Below are 25,259 nucleotides of genomic sequence, written 5' to 3'. Positions count from 1 at the left end.
GCAACTGTTTTGACCTTGTGTGTTAATTCTACATTATAGGTGGTAGGAGCAGGGCAATGCAATCACCCCGCCACTGCCCACTGGCGCCCTCTGGTGCCCAGGCTGACTGACCTGCTGTGCCACCCCGCTGTAGACATCCTGGGGCACCTCACAGGGAATTAGGTTCACAGAGGTGGCACCGATCACGTCCCGACCCAGGGCTGCGTAGTGCTGGAGACCATTACATGAACCATCCTGAGGGGAGGAAGGAGGGAGTGAAGAGAGAAATATAAATAAGACACTTTTATTGGGGTGGCAAATAAAAGCTTAAATCGAGGCCATGGATGAGTCCTGAAGAAGCACAGACAGACGAGGTCAATGAGCTGCTCAGCTCTACAGAGCCCAACCAACAGAGAAGTTAACTGATGTCTGAACACACCATTTAGGATGGATCAGCCAGGGCAGTGACTGAGCACAAAGTCAAGTGACATAACAACCATTTCCCCAAAATGGTGTCAGGGGAGGGTTTGCCTTGTTAACTTTGATGAGGCCTCTAAAATAACAGTATAGCGCATAAGTGAGACACCGCCTGTTAAGAGGTTGTAAATTGGAGAACCTTTAGAGGGGAGCTAAACAAAATGGACCCTTAGACCCTAGGAGTATGCAATATAGCAAAACTTACACCTATTCTTTCAGAGGGTAATATGGAGCTATGACCGTATTGCATATACCCATCTAATCCTTTCAGATCTAAATGGAAGGTCAAGGGGCGGGGGTTAGAGGTCAGTGTCATTACCTGATGTACAGGAAAGTGGGAGATGAAGTGTGTGGGGTCAGGCGATCTGACAGCGTTGGCTATCTCCATACAGCAGGCCAAGGCTTGCCAGGGTTCATCTGCATTCTGCCACCACTTCTTACCCTGCCGTGGAAACACACACACACACACACAATACAGTATCAGATACCACAGATCAATGGTTAAATTATCTCTCAGTGGGTAGAATATTACAACCACAATCTATGAGCTGTAACAGTATGATAACAAACAGGACACATTGTTAGCAGACTGACGTTGAGGGGGTTGTCTGCAGAGTCCAGGATGTCGTCCATGATTGTGTTGGCGTACTCCAACCTGCTGGCCAGCGAGCTGCGTTTCTTCAAGCCTGTCAGGTTGACCAGGTGGATCTTCAGCCATTTCAGACCGCCCGGCCCCAGGGGCTTCCCCTCCGCAAACACCAGGATGGCCCTGGTCACATCGCTGCCCAGGTGGTTGAAGTAGGGTGGGCACGGGTACGTCCGCCCGCGGAAGTCCATGTTGTGGGGGAACCAGAAGACCTCGTCCCTCATGTGGTTGGCGATGGAGAGTTTATAGAGGGCGTCCATCCTGAGGCTGTGCATCTCACTGCACTTCTTCTTAGCCTTGACCAGCTCCCTCTTAAAGTGGGCCTTCTCGGCTGAGGAGTAGGTGGCCAAGTCCTGCTGGCTGTAGCGGAGGATCTTGGGGGCCTCGGAGTTGGGCGGCGGGACATCCAGCTTCTCATTGCCCTTATCGTTGAAGATGGAGATGATGATGTCCAGCAGGGGCTGGTTGATCCTCCAAGCCGCGTTGCCTAGCTGGTTGAGGGAGTCCAGCACGGCATGCAGGTCAGCGTCCTGGCACTTCTCCAGCAGGATCTCATGCTGGTTGGCGCCAACCACCGTGCGCATCATCTTGGTGGGGGTGAGGAGGTAGGCGCCGAACTTGGCCGAGGTCCAGGGCACGGGCGGGCACAGCATGGGCATCACGTAGGAGTCAAAGGTCAGCGTGGTCTCCATGGCGTCCTGCTGCATCTGTGTCAGGATGGGGTGCGGCTTGATGAAGCCAACCTGCAGCCAATCACAACACGAGAGATCCAATTAAATACATGAAATACAAAAACACAGGTACAGTACCAGTCAAATTAAATGTCTCCTCGAAAGCAGAGCTGAAAGTTTTAATTAAGCTTCAGTAAAACAGGCAGCCTTATTTGCTGTGACAACGCCACCACATTAACCATGGCTTCTGGTGGAGAGCGCATGCGGCTGATTTATTTCCTGACTAAGTGTAATTGTGATGATGTAAATACTGTGGTTACCAGCTAAGGCATCTGGTTCATAGCAGTTTTAATCACGGGACAGCCGGAGACTAATTAGCTACTACCTGAAAGGTTTCACCAAGCAAACCCACAGAGATACACAGCATTGTAGAAAACATACTGTATAAACCAACAGTGCAGTCTAACACACACAGAGACAACAGATTCAGTCCTTCAACCAGAGAGATATAACAAATCCAGTCCATCAACCAGGCAGATATTCCATGAAAAATAAATGAGAGAAGCATTGTGCAGCCTAACAACTCTGCATGCTGTAAAAATCATTAGGCTGCACCCCTGCTGCCCTAGCCTCTACCCCCTGAGCCAGCACAGGGAGGAGTGGCCAGAGACCAGCTTTGAAACCCACAGCGGATTGAGATACCGGCAGGCACTTCTTTTACACCAGGAACGAGGCTCAGAGGACAAAATAGAAAGTGTCTTAACTTCCTTGTCAGTTATCCCAGGGCAGTCAATCAGCCAGCCAATTAAGGGGACAGTAAAAAAATATGATTATTTCGGATAACACACATCTTAAATGTGCTGCATGGTCAATCCGACATCTGCATTGGCTGTGCAGCATATACAGTGACACGGCCTGTACACAAGTCAGGGAATTTGTAATTATTGCGCTTCGCAAAGCAGCGCAGAGCTGTTGTGAAGAAAATTGTCAAGGAAGTGAGTTTGTGTTTATACAGGACCTCCCGCCCCCACCTACCGTCAACCAATCAAGTCAACGCGGAGCAATACGGAGCCCTCCGCATTATAAACAAATGTGGGAGACACACAGCGATGTGGTACGGAGCAACTGCATCACACTCGCCATACAGAGCCTCCAACCAAATTTACGGATGAAGCATAAATTGGCTTTTAGTCAACTGCACCGCCGTCCACTCTGGCAGGGAACGCGGTTTTATTATTCATATGCTTATGAGCCCTTATGAGCCCATACCGTGCAGGCAGAGAGAATAATATGAGGGAGCTGGGCTGTGAGAAGAGCTGAAGAGACAGACATAGCAGCTATAACAGACAGCCCTTTCCAAAACCAAGGTAGCCTGTTATGTTATGGCACCTTCTCACTGCTGCACTAACTGATTTCGCTCATAAAATGTCGATGTGAAGACCAAAATGAGATGTCACGAAAATGACCCGAAGCCTTGGAAATCTGGTGAAAAACAATTACTGGCATAAATCACTTCAAAATGTATTATACGATTTACCTGTTTGTTACTGCGGAAGGTGTACATGTGGTAGAGGACAGGGATGAACTTCCTGTCATAGGCAGGGCTGAGGATATCACTGTTCACCTTCATGTGCTTGACCATGAGGTCCACCAGGTAGGTACCCAGCTCCACCACCACCGTGTGGGGCCATTGGGTATTGTCCCCCAGCAGGGAGGGACCAGAGCTATGCTCCGCCTCCACCTTCCACCATCGCTCCCTAGGCAATACGTCAAATTCCTGCACCGTACAGTAAGGAAGTCAAACAGTAAGTCAATGATTTAATACGTCTTGTAATTGCAGGCAGACAAAAAAACAAAACAAAGACCAGATGTGGGTGGAAGAGTGACACATAGAAATAGAATGAATAGAATGAGCTTGGAACCTCTACCGCTGGCAATATGACTGGTAAACTCATGGGTACACTCGCAATTGCTGCCTGCCTTGTGATGCAACATTTCTATGGTAATGTAGAATGTTCATTCAAATGATATTAACTGATGTGGCTCATGCAATGGAATGTATTTTTTGTAATGTCAGTTGAGTTGAATCAACAAATCACAACACATATTGATGGGTACACTTCCTGCTTTGCACCTATGGGTACTCTCGCAATCTCCACCAGTCCACCCATTACGCCATCACTGACTCGGGGACGCCTGTTCTATCCATTCTATTTCTGTGAAGTGTCATACCTTAGAGTCTTTGGCTAGTAGCTCAGCATATTCATTATAGATATGGCTGAGCTTGTCCACCATCTGGTTGTGGCTCTTCATGCTGATGCAGAACTTGTTGTGGACCCTGTTTCCCAGCTCCTTGGCCAGGATGTGGAGAGACTCCCCACTGGGCGGCAAGTTAGACAGACTCTGACAATGACAAATATCAACATTATTAGGATCATCTGTATTTTATAGCATTACATATCACGCTACAAAGATGCTAAATAAACCTGACCTTAGAACTCTAGATACATCAGAGGTCTAAAGAAGTGAAGGTCCAACATACTGTTGGGATGCAGTGGGCTTTACCTGAAGGGTCCAAACACAGAACATTGCGGAACACCAAATTAAACTTTAGAACGTTCATATCATTTGTCAACCAGCTCAGACAATTTGATACCACTCAGAAAAATAAGAATTGAACCAACAGCGACACAGTATATGCATTGAGTGTACAAAACATTAGGAACACCTCCCTAATATTGAGTTGAACAAAAGGTGTCGAAAGCGTTCCACAGGGATGCTGGCCCATGTTGACTCCAATGCTTCCCACAGTTGTGACAAGTTAGCTGGATGTCCTTTGAGTGGTGGACCATTCTTGATACACACGGGAAACTGTTGAGCGTAAAAAACCCAGCAGCATTGCAGTTCTTGAAACAAACCGGTGCACCTGGCACCTACTACCATACCCTGTTCAAAGGCTCTTAAATATTTTGTCTTGCCCATTCACCCTCTAAATGGCACACACACACACAATCCATGTCTCAAGGCTTAAAAATCCTTCTTTAACCTGTCTCTTCACCTTCATCTACACTTATTGAAGCGGATTTAACAAGTGACATCAATAAGGGATCACAGCTTTAACCTGGTCAGTCTATGTCATGTTTTGTACACTCAGTGTATATGAACCAAGGTCAGAGATAGTTGAGAGGATTAAGTGGGTTATATAATAATAATAATAATAGCTTTATACCTGGATCATGATGTCTACATAGTCCTTTTGGTCCATCAGACAGAGGTAGGGGTAGAGGCTGAGTCTGACGGCCTTCGGGGTGATGCTGGCCAGGATCATATTGCTCTCCCTCAGGGCCCCAACCAGGGCTTTGTGCCACACCATCCGCTGCTCCGCCAGCAGAGCCCTCTGAAACATTCACATACACCACCATCAGCACAGTAGAACTGCATGGTACTGTGGTTCTGGTGGATGAAAACATGATTAACTATGTTCCATAAGCAAGTTCTGCCTTAGATCCACTTTGGATATGAGTTCAAAGTTGACGTCAAGTTAAAACAAACACCTTATAACTTTCATTTGGACTCGACTAGCTAGCCAATAACCATCTGTGGTATTCAGCATGTGTTCCGATTCAGATATTGCGATCGAACAGAACAGGTCTCCAGCCAGGTTGTGAAACTGGGTCAACCCTCCATCTAGGGGACTGTCATATTGCCTGTCCATGCCAGGAGGAGAGAGCCCAGCTGACAGAGCAGATAGATGGCCTCTAGATGACTCCGCCCCCTCCTCAGGAGAGCCCCATCAAAATACATTATCATTCTGCTGTAGATTATCATTCCGCTGTAAATATCGCAGAACCACCAGGGACCCTCGTCCCCGTGCTCCCAGTCTGCTAATTTCAGGGCCATTAAAAACAAAATAAAGCATAGTATATTTCAGTGTGTCACTATCCCATACAACTATAGTAGTATATTTCAGTGTGTCACTATCCCATACAACTATAGTAATATATTTCAGTGTGTCACTATCCCATACAACTATAGTAGTATATTTCAGTGTGTCACTATCCCATACAACTATAGTAGTATATTTCAGTGTGTCACTATCCCATACAACTATAGTGAACAGTGGCACTCCATCCTTGTGTCAGTGTGTCACTATCCCATACAACTATAGTAGTATATTTCAGTGTGTCACTATCCCATACAACTATAGTAGTATATTTCAGTGTGTCACTATCCCATACAACTATAGTAGTATATTTCAGTGTGTCACTATCCCATACAACTATAGTAGTATATTTCAGTGTGTCACTATCCCATACAACTATAGTAGTATATTTCAGTGTGTCACTATCCCATACAACTATAGTAGTATATTTCAGTGTGTCACTATCCCATACAACTATAGTAGTATATTTCAGTGTGTCACTATCCCATACAACTATAGTAGTATATTTCAGTGTGTCACTATCCCATACAACTATAGTAGTATATTTCAGTGTGTCACTATCCCATACAACTATAGTAGTATATTTCAGTGTGTCACTATCCCATACAACTATAGTAGTATATTTCAGTGTGTCACTATCCCATACAACTATAGTAGTATATTTCAGTGTGTCACTATCCCATACAACTATAGTAGTATATTTCAGTGTGTCACTATCCCATACAACTATAGTAGTATATTTCAGTGTGTCACTATCCCATACAACTATAGTAGTATATTTCAGTGTTTGGCCAGACTATACATCTAGGTGGGTGGGGCAGTTTGTTTACCATCTTGGCCATGTGTGGGGTAACAGGCTTCATGGCCTCCACAGAGTGAATGGTGATGGTGCTGGCCTGCTCCATGCTCAGCTGACGGCTGAACCTCTCCCGCAGCTCCTCCAGGCTGAAGGCCAACTTGGGGTACTTAGCATCCGCCCTCTGAAACACACACAGGTCAGGGTTCAGAGAGACCATACACAGACAGGGTTTTCCAGGGAGAGACTATTACATCACAGGAGAGAGACACTGGAAGGGAGCATACATTAGACCTAATGTCTATTATCAGAATCAATATTAGATACATTGAGAATACACACATAGCTATTTTGGAATGCGTGTGTGCACATTCGAGCATGTTTGTCCAGGCTCTCTCTCTGTGTGTGTGTGTGTGTGTGTGTGTGTGTGTGTGTGTACAGTCCTAGCCAAAAAGAAGGTGCGTGTCTGTATTCTGAAAAATATGAGTGTGTTGTGATGGGGAGGGTTCGATCAGGTCAGGGTACATCGCTGAGTGTGTGTTGACAGCGCAGTCAGCTGCCAACACACAAAGCATTACGCAGCCTTAATTACTAGACCAGGGATTATCAACTAGATTCAGCCGAGGGTAGATTTTTTCTTTAGCGGTTGGTCAAGGGGCAGGAACACAATTACAAATAATTTGTAGACTGCAAATTGACCGCAAGAAGCCCAAACATATATAATATTTGACTAAACCATAATCTCAAACTTTTCTTACATTTGTATACGATCACATACACTCTGTGGCCAATTTATTAGGTACACAACCCTGTTCACAAAAATGGTTCGCTCCTACAGACCGTGAGTCACGTTCCCATGGCTTGCTATAAAAAGGAGGCAGACAGGCATCGAGGCATTCGGTAACTGTTTGATTGAACGTTAGAATGGGAAAAACAAGTGACCTGAGCGACTTTGAGCGTGGTATGATCGTCCTGGGATTTTCACGCACGACAGTGTCTAGGGTTCACGGAGAATTGTGCAACCAAAAAAACAAAACATCCAGTCAGTGGCAGTCCTGTAGGTGAAAACAGCTCGTTGATGAGAGGTCGAAGGACAAGAATCGTGCACGATAACAGGCGGGCTACAAACAGGCAAATAACGGCGCAGTACAACAGTGGTGTGCAGAACGGCATCTCGCGTTGCATATAATCGATGCGGTGCCTGTTAATTTATCATTGAATCACAGCCTACTTCACCAAACGGTTATTTAACAAGCGCATTCGCGAAAAAAGCACTGTCGTTGCACCAATGTGTACCTAACCATAAACATCAACGCCTTTCTTAAAATCAATACACAGAAGTATATTTTTTTAAACCTGCATATTTAGTTAAAAGAAATCCAGGTTAGCAGGCAATATTAAACTAGGGAAATTGTGTCTCTTCTCTTGCGTTAATTGCACGCAGAGTCAGGTTATATGCAACAGTTTGGGCCGCCTGGCTCCTTGCAAACTAATTTGCCAGAATTTTACGTAATTATGACATAACATTGAAAGTTGTGCAATGTAACAGGAATATTTAGACTTATGGATGCCACCTGTTAGATAAAATACGGAACGGTTCCGTATTTCACTGAAAGAATAAACGTTTTGTTTTCGAAATTATACTTTCCGGATTTGACCATATTAATGACCTAAGGCTCATATTTCTGTGTGTTATTAGGTTATAATTAAGTCTATGATTTGATATTTGATAGAGCAGTCTGGCTGAGCGGTGGTAGGCAGCAGCAGGCTTGTAAGTATTCATTCAAACAGCACTTTCGTGCGTTTGCCAGCAGCTCTTCAAGCATTGAGCTGTTTATGACTTCAAGCCTATGAACTCCCGAGATTAGGCTGGTGTAACGGATGTGAAATGGCTAGCTAGTTAGCGGGGTGCGCGCTGATAGCGTTTCAAATCGGTGACGTCACTCGCTCTGAGACCTTGAAGTAGTTGTTCCCCTTGCTCTGCAAGGGCCACGGCTTTTGTGGAGCGATGGGTAACAATGCTTCAAGGGTGGCTGTTGTGGATGTGTTCCTGGTTCGAGCGAGGAGAGGGACGGAAGCTATACTGTTACACTGGCAATACTAAAGTGCCTATAAGAACATCCAATAGTCAACGGTATATGAAATACAAATGGCATAGAGAGAAATAGTCCTATAATAACTACAACCTAAAACTTCTTACCTGGGAATATTGAAGACTCATGTTAAAAGGAACCACCAGCTTTCATATGTTCTCATGTTCTGAGCAAGGAACTTAAACGTTAGCTTTTTGACATGGCACATATTGCACTTTTACTTTCTTCTCCAACACTTTGTTTTTGCATTATTTAAACCAAATTGAACATGTTTCATTATTTATTTGAGGCTAAATTGATTTTATTGATGTATTATATTAACTTGAAATAAAAGTGTTCATTCAGTATTGTTGTAATTGTCATTATTACAAATACAAATTGCTCAGAAAACTTGGGGTGACAAATAAAATCACCCGCGGGCCAAATTTGGCCAGTTGGGGAACCCTGCACTAAATGCTTAGTCTGCTGCCAACACACAGAACATCACCCAGGCTTAATCACTAGACATTCAGCTCCACAAGACTATAACGTAAACAGATGGCTCATTATGCTCGGCGTAATAAGGTGTAGTCACATCTGCGTGCTCCATCAATTACTGTGGGCTGGTACCTTGACTGCTCGGCATTTCATTTCCGAGATGAAACTGAAAATCAAATGATATGAATATTCATACTCCTTTGTAAACGCATATGTTTACATCTATAATTGGATGGTAACACATTTAAGGTCAGTGTAGTTCTGTCTGTGTGTGTGTGTGTGTGTCTCTCTGTGTTTGGTGCTTGGAGTGATGGCACGAAATGGACTAAGCCAGGCCCACGCCACCATTCCCCCTTTGCCTGCAGTCACCTGACAGCAATAAAGAGGACACGAGGGCCCAAACTAACACAAACCAAACACAGAGCCTCAATTGACAGCCAGTAGCTATGCAAATTAACATCCATCCCATCACCCTCCCGTGTCCAATTAAAAAAAGAAATATGCTTATACTGCAGCTTTACATGCTGCTGCTTTAAGCTTAACCTGCACCAAAGGTCTGGCTGGCACCCAATTAAAAAGCTCATAGAAAGTGGCGGCACATACATCTCATTATATAAACACACAGCTGGCTAAGTGGTCCAGTGAGAAGGGTACTGAGTAGGCCTACATACTGAGAGGGCCTGTGTACTTTTACATGTTGTCATTTATTATTGAAAGAGGGCGTCCGTGACCTGTGCAAGGACATCTGGGTATTATCAGTTAACACTTCATAGAGGGGTTGATGTACGGTGTCTCTTTATTAACCCGGGAGACACAGGAAGAGACACAGTAAATATGTCCGCAAAGGAGAGGCCGCTTGAACGGCAGCGAAAACAAAGCTAAAGGTTACGCGGGAGATAAGTCACTTGGTCACTGGCTCTAAGGCACTAAAGCATGGCACAATACTAGTCTTATTTAAAGAGCAAGCTTTGCTGCTGAGGAACTACAGTATATACACTGATGTATTTGGACGCATACATTTACATTTTAGTCATTTAGCGGACACTCTTCTGTTATAACATTCTGTTTCAGTGTGTCTATGGCAGTTCATGCTGGGCCATGAGAGAGGACTGAATAATAATTATGTTCATGTGTATTGTTGTTTGCGTGTGTAGAAGTGTGTCAGACGCTTGTTTCTGCCCAGGGGCAGAGATTGTCCAGAGACGGCGCAGAGCCAGCATGGACCGGAATGAGACAACTACCAAGCCTCCCTCCCTTTCCTTCTCGCTCGCTCTTCTAGCTAGGACCCCTGGCAAAGGCAGACCTGTCAGCCAAACCGTAGATCAAGTGCAGTAGGGCAACCAAGATTAATGAGTTGGCTCATAATGATAGAAATGAAATATCCCTCTCACAGGAGAACACAGAATCTCCAAACACTAGATCCAACTGCATTTCTGCACATCTAATTTACAAATAGTACCTAGTATATATATTATTCTAATGTGCAGTTTCGACTTCCCATGAGATGGTGTTATGAAAACTTGGCACCGAGTTAAAAAACAACTCTCCCTCTCTCCCCCCTCCCCATGGTGCAAGCGCAGCTAAAAATACATAATGTATGGCAAAAAGGCTGTAAGTGAATCATGTGAGAAAGCATAGCAGCACCACTTAACCCTAACAGAAATCCCACTATGCCCTCAGACGAACCATCAAACAGGCAAAGCGTCAATACAGGATTAAGATTGAATCCTACACCAGTTCTTACTCTCGTCGGATGTGGCAGGGCTTGAAAACTATTACGGACTACAAAGGGAAACCCAGGCGCGAGCTGCCCAGTGACGCAAGCCTACCAGACGAGCTAAATGCCTTTTAAGCAACAATGAAGCACGCATGAGAGCACCAGCTGTTCAGGACAACAGTGTGATAATGCTTTCGGTAGCCAATGTGAGCAAGACCTTAAAACAGATCAACATTCACAAAGCTGCGGGGCCAGATTACCAGGACGTGTACTCAAAGCAGGGGGGGCAGATTACCAGAACATGTACTCAAAGCATGCACTGACCAACTGGCAAGTGTCTTCACTGACATTTTCAACCTCTCCCTGACCGAGTCTGTAATACCTACATGTTTCAAGCAGACCACCATAGTCCCTATGCACAATGATTACCACCCCGTAGTTCTCACGTCAGTAGCCATGAAGTGCTTTGAAAGGCTGGTCATGGCTCACAACAGCATCATCCCGGATACCCTAGACCCACTCCAATTCACATACCGCCCCAACAGATCCACAGATGACACAATCTCAATCACACTCCACACTGCCCTTTCCCACCTGGACAAAAGGAATGCCTATGTGAGAATGCTGTTCATTGACTACAGCTCTGCGTTCAACACCATAGTGCCCACAAAGCTCAACACTAAGCTAAGGACTCTGGGACTAAATACCTCCCTCTGCAACTGGATCCTGGACTTCCTGATGGGCCGCCCCCAGGTGGTAAGGGTAGGCAACAACATCCAGGACCTATATACTAGGAGGTGTCAGAGGAAAGCCCCAAAAAATTGTTAAGAAGACTCCAGTCACCCAAGTCATAGACTGTTCACTCTGCTACCGCACGCCAAGCTGTAGCGCCGCACCAAGTCTAGGACCAAAAGGCTCCTTAAGAGCTTCTACCCACTAGCCATAAGACTGCTGAACAATTAATCAAATAGCCACCCCCCCCCCCATTTGTTTTTAACACTTCTGCTACTTGCTGTTTATTATCTATGCATAGTCACTTTACCCCTACCTACACGTACAAATTACCTCACCTAACCTGTAACCCAGAACATTGACTCAGTACCGGTACCCCCTGTACATAGCCTCGTTTATTTGGTAAATATTTTAACCAACAATGCAGTTTGAGAAAGTGTTAAGGGCTTGTAAGTAAGCATTTCACAGTAAGGTCTACACGTTGTATTCGGCGCATGTGACAAATAAAGTTTGATTTGGTTTGAATTGCTCCTGTAAGTCGCTGTGTAAATGCATTTTATTTATTTAACCCTTATTATCAGGTAAGTTGACTGAGAACACATTCTCATTTACAGCAACAACCTGGGGAATAGTTACAGGGGAGAGGGGATGAATGAGCCAATTGGAAGCTGGGGATGATTAGGTGGCCATGATGGTATGAGGACCAGATTGGGATTTTAGCCAGGACACCAGGGTTAACACCCCTACTCTTATGATAAGTGCCATGGGATCTTTAGTGACCACAGAGATTCAGGACACCCGTTTATCGTCCCATTCGAAAGACAGCAACTTACGCAGGGTAATGTTCCCAGTCCTGCCATGGGGCACTGGGATATTATTTTTTTAGACCAGAGGAAAGAGTGCTTCCTACTGGCCCTCCAACACCACTTCCAGCAGCATCTGATCTCCCATCCAGGGACCAATGCTGCTTAGCTTCAGAGGCAAGCGAGCAGTGGGATGCAGGGTGGTATGCTGCTGAATACTGCACCATGATTACATAGAGATTGTTATAGGACAAACACATGACACAGTCCAACCACTGCTTTCAGAGAGCCCTCCAGGCCTGGGGTGAATTTATTACACTGATTGTTGCGAAACGTTTAGTCTGTTGCAAAACCGTTTACTCCAAAAGGAAACGTTTTGCAACAAAAACTAGTTTATGTTGCTCAAATTCAGGTAGGTCCCTCCACATTTCGTTCAATTTGCTCTGTTTGGTTCATAAACGATAAACGGTTTCTGTTGCAAGACGTATACACCCCGAGACTGAGAAAAAGGACGTTGTGTCACACAGCATGGCTGCATGACAGCGAGGGACAGAGAGACACATTTCTGTCTCCAACAATGGAAAGAGTGTTCTATTTCATTCTAGTCCAGTCACTATAGATTTAATAATTATTATATTTTACTCTATTCATAATAAATAATAATTTATTACATGTTTATAGCACTTTTCATAATAGATATCTCAAAACGCTTCATAAGCAAAAAAACTAACAAAAATGACAGGTCCGGTCAAGCAATAAAAGCCAAGTCTCTGAATTCTGCATCCTCTGCAGATGGGTTGATGTGTCTACTCATATGTTGACATGTGTCCTACCTCTGTGTAGAAGTCTTTGACCAGCGGTGAGGAGTAAGTGTGCAGGACAGCGTTGATGCTGGGTTGAAAGTCTGGTTCCACGGTGTGGATGGCCCTCAGCACCATGTCTCTCTCATCCTGCCTGAACACACAGAGTCTGAACAGCTCTTCCACACACAGGCCATCCTCTTTTATCTGACGCAGGACCCTGAGGACAGACAGGAAACACAATGTCAGAGACAAGATAGCAAACCTCAGTCAGTACGCCCTACAAAGTTGTATTTTGCATATTTCTTTCAAATAGCCATTACAGATGACACAAGTGCCTTGGGGACAGATAAAGGCAAGTGTTGATAATCTTTAGGTAATATTATCTTATTTGCTTGAAGTAAAAAGTTAGGCATGTACTTTCATCAGCATAAACAACATAGAAGTCAACTTTTTGACCGTGGTCTTCATAAGGTGAACGAGACCTAATGTCTGGTCTAGTTTACTGTGGCCCCATGGTGACTTCATTATATTTAAAGCACCTCGGCTCTGATATCATTATGCATGGCTTCATTATGCTGATTGACAATGCCAGCATAACAAACATCATTTTTGCCCCAGAAGCATTGGAAATATCAGGCAGTCCACAAACAGGTCACAGAGCACGTTGTGTCATTTTAATTCAAATGATGGTCATCCGGAGACTCCACACCTGCCATGACTGGACTGTTGAATTCAGGAGATAGCGATGTGCACACAGCCAGTGGAATACAGAATGTAGTGTATGGAGCAACAACTGAAGCTGAAGAGGAATTGAGGAAACTAAGGCCTGGCTAATTCAAAGCGGCCCGTTGGATAACCGATGGAGCCTTTGGGAACTAAACAAGAGACAAAGCTGAAGTGTACTACTAAGCTAAGTCAACCTGAATGTCTGAGAAGAGGCATGTTTTGTGTCAGACAGCATGGCCGCATGGCATGCTGGAAATAGTGTTCTGTTCTGTTTCATTCTAGTCCAGTCTAGTTACTACAGATTCAAGAATTATTCTATTTTACTCTACTCATAGGATAAAAAAAAAAAAAAAAGTGAAGCTTTATTTAACTAGGCAAGTCAGTTAAGAACAAATTCTTATTTACAATGACGGCCTACCCCGGACGACGCTGGGCCAATTGTGCGCCGCCCTATGGGACTCCCAATCACAGCCGGATGTGGGGTTGAGGTCAATTGCGCCTATATGTGACTGTTTCAGAGCACGGTATGAATGCCATCTGTCAATAGGAAGGAAAAGTTATGCTGTGGCATGTGATGTGTAACACCTCGATGTAACCCAGAGACAGAGGGCCCTGGAGGGCTTATGTGTTAGCACTGCCCTCTAGTGGAGTAAAACAGAATACTGCGACACTGTGACAAAGACAAAGGTAGGAGGTATCGGAGGGGGGGAGATTTGTCATCAATGACAGAGTATTCCTTTGCCCTCCAAAGCAAGACAGTAATTAAATAGCATTCACAGTACCAAACGGAATCCTCCATTTTTGTGTCACCCTGATTTCTTTGAATGTTTTGGGTATCGTTAAAATACTTCTGGTTGGGAGCGACACATTGGATTGGCTATTAAAGACTCTCTGTACTGTTTAAAATGTCATTTTCTCAGTGTCTCTTGAACAAAGAGGGGATTAGGCCTTGTTCTGTCAGTGTGGTCTGGAGGAACAACGAGACAGGAGAAAGGGGTGGGGATTACACTGCTATCAGCTCATGCAGCACAGAGAGCTGACAAGGGTACACGAAGAAGACGATGAGTGAGTGAGTGAGTGAGTGAGTGAGTGAGTGAGTGAGTGAGTGAGTGAGTGAGTGAGTGAGTGAGTGAGAGACAAAGCTGAAGATAAACTTTACTTCTGTAGGAATGAGATGTGCTTTAAAAGGATGCTAGCCGCCAGGCACAGTGCCACTGTGGACAATGGAAACCATATCAGGCCAGGAGATACAGTACGGCTAGAGACAGAGAGGGGGAACTGGAGACGAACAGGGGAAGGGGAGGAAGAACAGTGTGCGAGAAAGATGTAATGGCTGGGCTGAAGAGTGAGCACCACCGCAAAACAACAATGTCATTGGTATCACCATACAGTGATCGATGGACCAACCAGCTGGCCCTATCCACCCCTACTGCTCTGCAACCTGCTCTGTCATTGGGCCACGCTACATAGGGTGACATTCTCAGGGGGGACAGCAGAGTAGGGCGGGACAGCCGGAAACAAGAGGGTCAGTGTCATGATAGTCTGAAAGACCACTCGAAATGAAAACATCACTTTCACCACAACCACAGACTGACCAAGGGTCAACTCAGGATTCTCTGAGTTGACCCTTGACCCAGTTCTACATAACAAGGCTAGATACCAAATCGGATAGAACAGTCTGTTATGAATTGCAATACCATTACCAGCCAGTTTTTGCAGATATTTTTTTTTATGAATTAGCCTAACGTTCTAGTCAGCATATTGACACTGACAAATTGAGTTTCACCAAGCAGACTGTTACTTCCTTATCCAATAAGCAAATTACTGACAGCAGGTTGTTAACAACCAAACACATACAGTATCAATCACAATCCATTTGGCCTGACTGAAATCCATTTGGCCCGGTCTCTGTACAGTCAGCCAGCATATTGTCCTGGCCTACAACAGAAAGGGACATTCATTAAGATATAGCGAGATCTCTCTCCCTCTCCCAGGACTATGTCTATATTATTTTGACAGGGAGTCATGCTGAGACCAGGGTCTCTTTCACAGATGAGCCCTGTAAACACATATCAGTTTACACAATGCGTGTCGCCATGCAATAAATCTGTCTGGAGGTAGCATGCAGTCACCGACACCACCACTGGCCTAAACGCAATATCACTACTCATCAATGGAGACTTCTCATTCAGGATGCCTGCCTAGTGCCTCCTCACTTCCAGGAAAGACGCTTCGCTGGCACCCATAACACCTCTCCACACACAGCTGGCCCACGTGCTCAGCACTCAAAAAAAACTGGGTAGAAATATCGATGATCTCATATTTAAACAGTGTTGAAATCCCAGTATCTCTAGACACGCTCGTTAACACTGGATCACAGAGGCGGCTAGAATAAAGAGAAATATGAACAGCAAAGCTAAGAGGAGAGTCTGACATCTAGTGGGAAACTCAGGCTACAAATGCACTGGCCATCTAGTAATAATCATCCAAGACCACAACCAATTCTCTTACACATTTAAAGCCCACTTTCCAATGCAGTTGAGGCATTGTTTTGTTTAACAGTTAAATATTATCATATTTACCTAATGTCAACAAGTTCCAGATGAACCTAGAGTTACAGTTATGAGTTAAGTTCTGTAAATGGCTGTCTGTGGGTTAGCCTACCTGTTAATGACCTTTGGAGAACAGTTAGGGGTTCGGCCCATACACTCCAGTGCTGCACAGTAGGAGGTGAGGTTAGGCTTCAGACCTGCCTCTTCTACCAGAATGAACAGACGTCCAATCTGGTTCAAAGAGCCCTGTAGTTGTCCACATGGAGAATAAGGAGGTAATGCAGAATGTCTACACAAGTCTATAAAATGTTTTAGAATTCTAATACAAGAGTGAGCAGCACTTACCTTCTTGGCCCAGACCCTCATCATGACGTTGTAGTGTCCTATGTTGAGCAGGTTGCGTCGGCTTATCATGCGGTGGTGAGTGAGCAGGAGGCGCTGGGCTCGGTCGATGTCGCCACAGAACACACAGGCCTCCAGGTAGCAATGCACACTAAGCTGGACGCCCTCGTACATCCTGGCCTCGCTGTTATCCTGCACGAGCTCCGGGCTGGCGGACATAGCCCACTGGTTAAGCTTCGTCTCCAACTTCTCCACCTCAGCCAGCTCCTGGGCCTTGGCCTCCGCCTTCCTCTGCAGCTCAGCCAGCTCCTGGTCCCTGACCTCAGACAACTCAGGAGCCGGCTCCGTCGAGGCTTTCCCCTTTCCTTTGGCTTTTCTAATAGGCACAGTTGTAGCAGCAACCGGTGCATCTGCCATAGTGTGCACTTGGTTTGCAGTTGGCTCTTGGTTTTTCAGAGTCTTGCTCTTTTTAGAGGTTGATGCAGTCTTTTCTCCTGCTTTTGTCGATATGTTTTTTTGTGCGGTTCCTGGTAGCATCAGTTTTCCTTTTCTGCTTTTCACTGGTTTATCTTCTATGCCTAGCTTCAGGTTCAGTTTCTTTGTTTTAGCCTTCTTCTCCAGAATCAGTTTCTCCATCCAGCGGGATTTGGACGCTGAAGCATCTTTGCCCCCTCCCTTACCAGTCTGTCCCCCTCCCTTACTAATATTCTGCCCCACCTTGGGTACCTCAGTCCTCACCCCAGAAACATTTTTGTGACTCTTCCCTGAAGAAGCCTCTCTCCCTGACTTGGGAGTGTTGACAAATTGTATCCTTGCATGTTGGACATCTAAAACGATGTCATATTGGAGTTGCTGGATTCTGGCTTCAAGCACTGGAAAAAGAACGGGAGAGACAAAATACTAGCATTGTGATATAATAGAAAACAAACATGTAAAAGCATTTGAGGGATCACATGCATGATAAAAGGAATTTATTACATACCATCTAACAGCTGAGATTGTTCCCATACTCGTTTTTTCCCATCCTCTTTCTTTGGGATCAGAGCTGATAAATGTCTTCGTTGTGATGTCCATGGTGGATCTGTAAGAAGATTGTTGTGAGAATTACTATATACAGTGTTGCATTACAACCTGTAATTGAAATGGTTTTAAAAGGGATTTCATGTAATGGACATACACAAAATAGTCAAAATCGGTGAAGTGAAATAAATAACTTGTTTAAAAAAATTCTAAAAAATCTAAAATGGAAAAGTGGGGTGTGCATATGTATTCACCCCCTTCGCTCTGAAGTCCCTAAATAAGATCTGGTGCAACCAATTACCTTCAGAAGTCACATAATTAGTTAAATAAAGTCCACCTGTGTGCAATCTAAGTGTCACATGATCTGTCACATGATCTCAGTATACATACACCTGTTCTGAAAGGCCCCAGAGTCTGCAACACCACTAAGCAAGCGGTACCATGAAGACCAAGGAGCTCTCCAAACAGGTCAGGGACAAAGTTGTGGAGAAGAACAGATCAGGGTTGGGTTTTAAAAAAATATCACAAACTTTGAACATTCAACGGAGAATCATTAAATTCATTATACATTTTTTTTAAAGAATATGGCACCACAACAAACCTGCCAAGAGAGGGCCGCCCACCAAAACTCATGGACCAGACAAGGAGCATTAATCAGAGAGGCAACAAAGAGACCAAAGATAGCCCTGAAGGAGCTGCAAAGCTCCACAGCAGAGATTGGAGTATCTGTCCATAGGACTACTTTAAGCGGTACACTTCACAGAGCTGGGCTTTACGGAAGAGTGGCTAGTAAAAAGTCATTGCTTAAAGAACAAAAATAAGCAAACACGTTTGGTGTTTGCCAAAAGACATGTGGGAGACTCCCCAAACATATGGAAGAAGGTACTCTGGTCAGATGAGACTAAAATTTAGCTTTTTTGCCATCAAGGAAAACGCTACGTCTGGTGCAAACCCAAGATTACTCATCACCCCGAGAACACCATCACAACAGTGAAGCATGGTGGTGGCAGCATCATGCTGTGGGGGTGTTTTTTTTCTTCTTTTTTTCGCTCCATCGGCAGGGACTGGGAAACTGGTCAGAAATTAACCTCTATGGGCTAGGTGGGACGCTAGCGTCCCCCCCGTGGTGCACTCCATCAACAGCAGGTGCATTTCAAGAGCGGCAAATTTGAATCCAAATAAATGTCAAAATTCAAATTTTTCAAACATACAACTATTTTACACCCTTTGAAAGATAAACATCTCCTTAATCTAACCACGTTTTACGATTTCAAAAAGGTTTTACGGCGAAAGCATAAATTTAGAGTATGTTAGGACAGTACATTTACAAGAGTTGTGTGTAATGTTTTGTCAATTCAAAGACAGGGTCACCAAAACCATAAAACCAGCTAAAATGATGCACTAACCTTTTACAATCTCCATCAGATGACACTCCTAGGACATTATGTTAGACAATGCATGCATTTTTAGTTCTATCAAGTTCATATTTATATCCAAAAACAGCGTTTTACTATGGCATTGATGTTGAGGAAATCGTTTCCCTCCAATAACCGGCAGTCAAGTCAACACCACAAATTAAATAATTAAAATTAGAAAACATTGGTAAAATATTATATTGTCATTTAAAGAATTATAGATTTACATCTCTTGAACGCAATCAACTTGCCAGATTTAAAAATAACCTTACTGGGAAATCACACTTTGCAATAATCTGAGCACTGCGCCCAGAAAAATACGCGTTGCGATACAGACTAGACGTCATGTTGGGGAGATCTAAAATCGAAAATACTATGTAAATAATCCATTACCTTTGATTCTCTTCATCAGATGTCACTTCCAGGTATCACAGGTCCATAACGAATGTAGTTTTGTTCAAAAAAGCTCATCATTTATGTCCAAAAATCTCCGTCTTGTTAGCACATGATCTAAGCCAGCCGGACTTCTCGTCATGAACGAGGGGAAAAAATATATTTACGTTCGTTGAAACATGTCAAACGTTGTATAGCATAAATCATTAGGGCCTTTTTTAACCAGAACATGAATAATATTCAAGGTGGACGAATGCATACTCTTTTATAACGTATTGGAACGAGGGTACCCAACATGAACTCGCGCGCCAGGTGTCTAATGGGCCATCATCGTTCCATGGCTCTTGTTCGGTCAGATCTCCCTCCAGAAGACTCAAACACTTTGTAAAGGCTGGTGACATCTAGTGGAAGCAATAGGAAGTGCCAAAATATTCCTCAGCCCCTGTGTTTTTCAATGGGATAGGTTTAAAGGTAATACAACACATCAGGTATCCACTTCCTGTCAGAAAATGTCTCAGGGTTTTGCCTGCCAAATGAGTTCTGTTATACTCACAGACACCATTCAAACAGTTTTAGAAACTTTAGAGTGTTTTCTATCCATATATAATAAGTATATGCATATTCTAGTTACTGGGTAGGATTAGTAACCAGATTAAATCGGGTACATTTTTTTTATCCAGCCGTGCAAATACTGCCCCCTAGCCCTAACAGGTTAAGGAATGATGGTGCTAAATACAAGGAAATTGAGGGAAACCTGTTTCACTCTTCCAGAGATTTGAGACTGGGACGGAGGTTCACCTTCCAGCAGGACAATGACCCTAAGCATACTGCTAAAGCAACACTCAACTGGCTTAAGGGAAAATATTTAAATGTCTTGGAATGGCCTAGTCAAAGGCCAGACCTCAATCCAATTGAGAATCTGTGGTATGACTTAAAGATTGCTGTACACCAGCAGAACCCATCCAACTTGAAGGACCTGGGGCAGTTTTTTCTTAAAAGAATAGGCAATAAAAAATAAAATAATCAGCCATATTATGCCATTAATATTACAATGTTTGGAGCTTAGCCGTAGAAATCCATGTAATGAGGCAGCTATGTTTTTGGATTGTAACTTAACTTCTTGGTGACAGTTGGCAGTATTCAGAAATTCAGATGAATAACGTGCCCAAATTAACCTGCCTGCTACTCGGTCGCAGAAGGCAGGATATGCATATTATTAGTAGATTTGGATAGAAAACACTCTGAAGTTTCTAAAACTGTTTGAATGATGTCTGTGAGTATAACAGAAGTCATATGGCAGGCAAAAACCTGATAGAAAAACTACAAGCCACTTCCTGGTTGGATTTTTTTATCTAATCCCTATTCAAACTACAGTGTCTGTGGGGTCATTTTGCACTTCCTAAGGCTTCCACTAGATGTCAACAGTCTTTAGAACCTTGTTTTATGCTTCTACTGTTACTGGGCAGAGAATAGGAGCTGACTCAAGCCTGGGACCAGTGAGTTGTTTACTGCGCAAGCGCGCCCTTCCTTCTTTTACCTCTATAATGAATACCCTATTGTCTGGTTGGAATATTATCGAAGATTTATGTTAAAAAAAAACAAGGATTGATTGTAAACAGTGTTTGACATGTTTCGACGAACGGTAATGGAACTATTTGACTTTTCGTCTCTGGTTTTTCGCTTGCGCGTTATGCCTTTGGATTAGTGATCTGAACGCGCAAACAAAACAGAGGTATTTGGACATAAATATGGAGTTTATCGAACAAAACAAAACATTTCTTGTGGAAGTGGGAGTCCTGGGAGTGCATTCCGACGAAGATCAGCAAAGGTAAGTGAAGATTTATAATACTAATTCTGAGTTTAGTTGACTCCAGAACTTGGCGGGTAACTGTATACCTTGCTTTGATGGCTGAGCTCTGTACTCAGAATATTGAAAAATGTAAATATGAGCTTTATCGAACAAAACATACATGTATTTTGTAACATTGAGTCCTGGGAGTGTCATCTGATGAAGATCATCAAAGGTTAGTGATTCATTTTAGCTGTATTTCTGGTTTTTGTGACGCCTCTCCTTGCTTGGAAAATGGCTGTGTGTTTTTTCTTGTTTAGGCGCTGTCCTAACAATCTAATGTTTTTGCCGTAAAGCCTTTTTGAAATCGGACACTGTGGCTGGATTAAGGAGAAGCTTATCTTTAAAATGGTGTATAATACTTGTATGTTTGAGAAATTTGAATTATGAGATTATTGTTGTTTTGAATTTGCAGCCCTGCTATTTCACTGGCTGTTGATAGTGTGTACTGCGGGTCCCAGAGAGGTTAAGTGAAATAAGCACCAAATTGCACAATTGCAAGTGCAATTTGGCGCTTATTGCACTTAAATTACAATCCAAAAACATAGCTGCCTCATTACATGGATTTCTATGGCTAAGCTCCAAACATTCTAATATTAATGGTACAATATGGGTGATTTAAAAAATAAATAAACTATAGTTGTAGCTGGTGCTATCAAAGTTGGTTATATTACATAATGTGAAATGTAATGTCATGACCTTTCAGAACCACTTGTCATACGTTTAAAATGTATCAGGGTTTCTGATTTAAAACCATTTATACAGGTAATTCTGATACAGTTGAAGTCGGAAGTTTACATACACTTAGGTTGGAGTCATTAAAACTCTTTTTTCAACCACTCCACAAATTTCTTGTTAACAAACTATAGTTTAGGCAAGTCGGTGAGGACATTACTTTGTGCATGACAAGTCATTTTTCCAATAATCGTTTACAGACATTATTTCACTTAACTCACTGCATCACAATTCCAGTGGGTCAGAAGTTTACATACACTAAGTTGACTGTGCCTTTAAACAGCTTGGAAAATTCCAGAAAATGATCATGGCTTTAGAAGCTTCTGATAGGCTAATTGACATCATTTGAGTCAATTGGAGGTGTACCTGTGGATGTATTTCAAGGCCTACCTTCAAACTCAGTGCCTCCTTGCTTGACATCATGGGAAAATGAAAAGAAATCAGCCAAGACCTCAGAAAACAATTGTAGACCTCCACAAGTCTGGTTCATCCTTGGGAGCAATTTCCAAACGCCTGAAGGTACCACGTTCATCTGTACAAACAATAGTACGCAAGTATAAACACCATGGGACCACGCAGCTGTCACACCGCTGAGGAAGGAGATGCGTTCTGTCTCCTAGAGATGAACGTACTTTGGTGCAAAAAGTGCAAATCAATCCCTGAACAGCAGCAAAGGACCTTGTGAAGATGCTGAAGGAAACAGGTACAAAAGTTTCTTTATCCACAGTAAAACGAGTCCTATATCGACATAACCTGAAATGCCGCTCAGCACGAAAGAAGCCACTGCTCCAAAAACGCAATAAAAAAGCCAGGCTACGGTTTGCAACTGCACATGGGGACAAAGATCACACTTTTTGGAGAAATGTCCTCTGGTCTGATGAAACAAAAACATAACTGTTTGGCCATAATGACCATCTTTATGTTTGGAGGAAAAAGGGGGAGGCTTGCAAGCCAAAGAACACCATCCCAACTGTGAAGCACAGGGGTGGCAGCATCATGTTGTGGGGGTGCTTTGCTGCAGGAGGGACTGGTGCACTTCACAAAATAGATGGCATCATGAGGGAGGAAAAATATGTGGATATATTGAAGCAACATCAAGACATCAGTCAGGAAGTTAAAGCTTGGTCTTCCAAATGGACAATGACCCCAAGCATACTTCCAAAGTTGTGGCAAAATGGCTTAAAAAGCCCTGACCTCGATCCTATAGAAAATTTGTGGGCAGAACTGAAAAAGCGTGTGCGAGCAAGGAGGCCTACAAACCTGACTCAGTTACACCAGCTCTGTCAGGGGGAATGGGCCAAATTTCACCTGACTTATTGTGGGAATCTTGTGGAAGGCTACCTGAAATGTTTGACCCAAGTTAAACAATTTAAAAGGCAATGCTACCAAATACTAATTGAGTGTATGTAAACTTCTGACACACTGGGAATGTGATGAAAGAAATAAAAGCTGAATTAAATAAATCTACTATTATTCTGACATTTCATTCTTAAAAAAAAAGTGGTGATCCTAACCGACCTAAGACAGGGAATTTTTACTGGGATTAAACGTTAGGAATTGTGAAAAACGGAGTTAAAATGTATTTGGCTAAGGTGTATGTAAACTTACGACTTCAACTGTATATACCCTTGAGGTCAAAGTTCTGTTAACCTGAACTTACCCGAAACCGTGTCTGATGGATAATTGTGAATAAAAAATGTCCAATGATGAAAGGGTATAAGCGAGCAATAACTTGTTGTATACTGACATTTTCTCATAGGTTAAAATCCCTGTTGGAAAAAATTAATGGATGTAAGAGTGATAACACACAGAAAGCTAACATTGCTGCACTGCTATCACACATTTTCCAACTCTAGGGACATGGACCTTTAAAAAAAAAAGTCTATGAGACATGACGGCCCAAATCTGGGGGATCTGGCTCATGGACAAAATGTGCCATTTCAAAACATTCCAACTCATAGGTAGATGGTTGACTTGTCAATTCATTTGCCATTTAGTATGGATTAGCAAAGTCTTAAAAATAAATGTATATATTGGCATTTATCAGCCAACGACCTCTGATGTCTAAGTAATGTAACGTTACCCAGCTAGCTGCATGGCTACAAAAATCACAACAGGATTGAGGGGGTGGCTGGTCAGTTAATTTATCTAACGATTATCATGCATCATTACAAACATACTGTATACATTGAGACATATCACAAGTGATATTCTGTGCGCTTTCCAGGTCTGACAACACTGTCTGAAATATGAATCCTGCATGCTTGAGCACTCGTCCCGTTGACTTAACAAGTTAGCAAGCGCAAGGGACATCAACATTTACCTGATATTCGTCTTTCAACGTTATTCCGGAGTGTAAGAAAGTAGTGGCAATGGCCAGCATTTGAAACACGACGAACACTTCTTTCCAACAATATTCGACCACTCAGACACTTTGGTAAGGCACACAGTCTCAATAGCGACATGTTTACATAACTGCACAACACTTCTCCACGCTAGGCTGCCATCTTGAAAAAGACAAAGCTAATCGAACACAAAGGAGCAGAGTATAGGCAAGGATAGACGACTACTAATAAATCGAATTGTAGATTTAGAAACAAGACAATTGTTTTTTATGTATTGAAAGGAGCGTAGAATATTATTTGTTAAAGAAATATAATAGTAAACATAAAATTTGTGCAATTTGTACTGAGTGTACAAAACATTAGGAACACCTTCCAAATGTTGCATTGAACACCCTTTGGCCATCAGAACAGCCTCAATTCGTCAGGCCATGGACTCTACAAGGTGTCGAAACAGTTGTATCAAGTTGGCTAGATGTCCTTTGGGTGGTGGGCCATTCTCGATACACATGGGGAACTGCTGAGCTTGAAAACCCGGCAGCGGTGCAGTTCATGACACACCCAAGCCAGTGCGCCTCGCACCTACTACCATACTCAGTTCAAAGTCACTTAAATATATTTTGTCTTGCCCAGTCACCCTCTGAATGATACACATTCCATGTTTCAAGGCTTAAAAATCCTTCTTTAACCTGTCTCCTTCCCTTCATCTATATACTGATTGAAGTGGTTTTAACAGGTGACATCAATA

General features: G+C 43.3%; 1 protein-coding gene across 2 annotated transcripts in view; it reads right to left on the bottom strand.

Annotated features, from left to right (window-relative positions):
* LOC106584450 (DNA-directed RNA polymerase, mitochondrial) overlaps positions 1-24,693 on the bottom strand; it is a 47,983-nt gene extending 23,290 nt beyond the window's left edge. For both annotated transcript variants that reach the window (XM_045706004.2, XM_014169805.3), the window contains exons 1-12: positions 24,493-24,693; positions 17,740-17,838; positions 16,761-17,629; positions 16,528-16,661; positions 13,168-13,354; positions 6,547-6,696; positions 5,003-5,170; positions 4,006-4,176; positions 3,311-3,550; positions 1,051-1,845; positions 776-898; positions 112-234 (exon numbers count right to left, since the gene is read on the bottom strand). In XM_045706004.2, coding sequence (XP_045561960.1) covers positions 112-234; positions 776-898; positions 1,051-1,845; positions 3,311-3,550; positions 4,006-4,176; positions 5,003-5,170; positions 6,547-6,696; positions 13,168-13,354; positions 16,528-16,661; positions 16,761-17,629; positions 17,740-17,838; positions 24,493-24,634 — 3,201 coding nt within the window. In that variant the 5' untranslated portion in view covers positions 24,635-24,693. The remainder of the gene's footprint in view (positions 1-111; positions 235-775; positions 899-1,050; positions 1,846-3,310; positions 3,551-4,005; positions 4,177-5,002; positions 5,171-6,546; positions 6,697-13,167; positions 13,355-16,527; positions 16,662-16,760; positions 17,630-17,739; positions 17,839-24,492) is intronic.
* Positions 24,694-25,259: the final 566 nt, after the last annotated feature.

Source organism: Salmo salar, chromosome 23 (assembly GCF_965601325.2).
Source record: "Salmo salar chromosome 23, fSalSal1, whole genome shotgun sequence".
NCBI classification, from domain to species: Eukaryota; Metazoa; Chordata; class Actinopteri; order Salmoniformes; family Salmonidae; genus Salmo; species Salmo salar.
The sequence above is the reverse complement of the archived record's forward strand: the minus strand, read 5'-3'. Positions and strand labels throughout refer to the sequence as shown.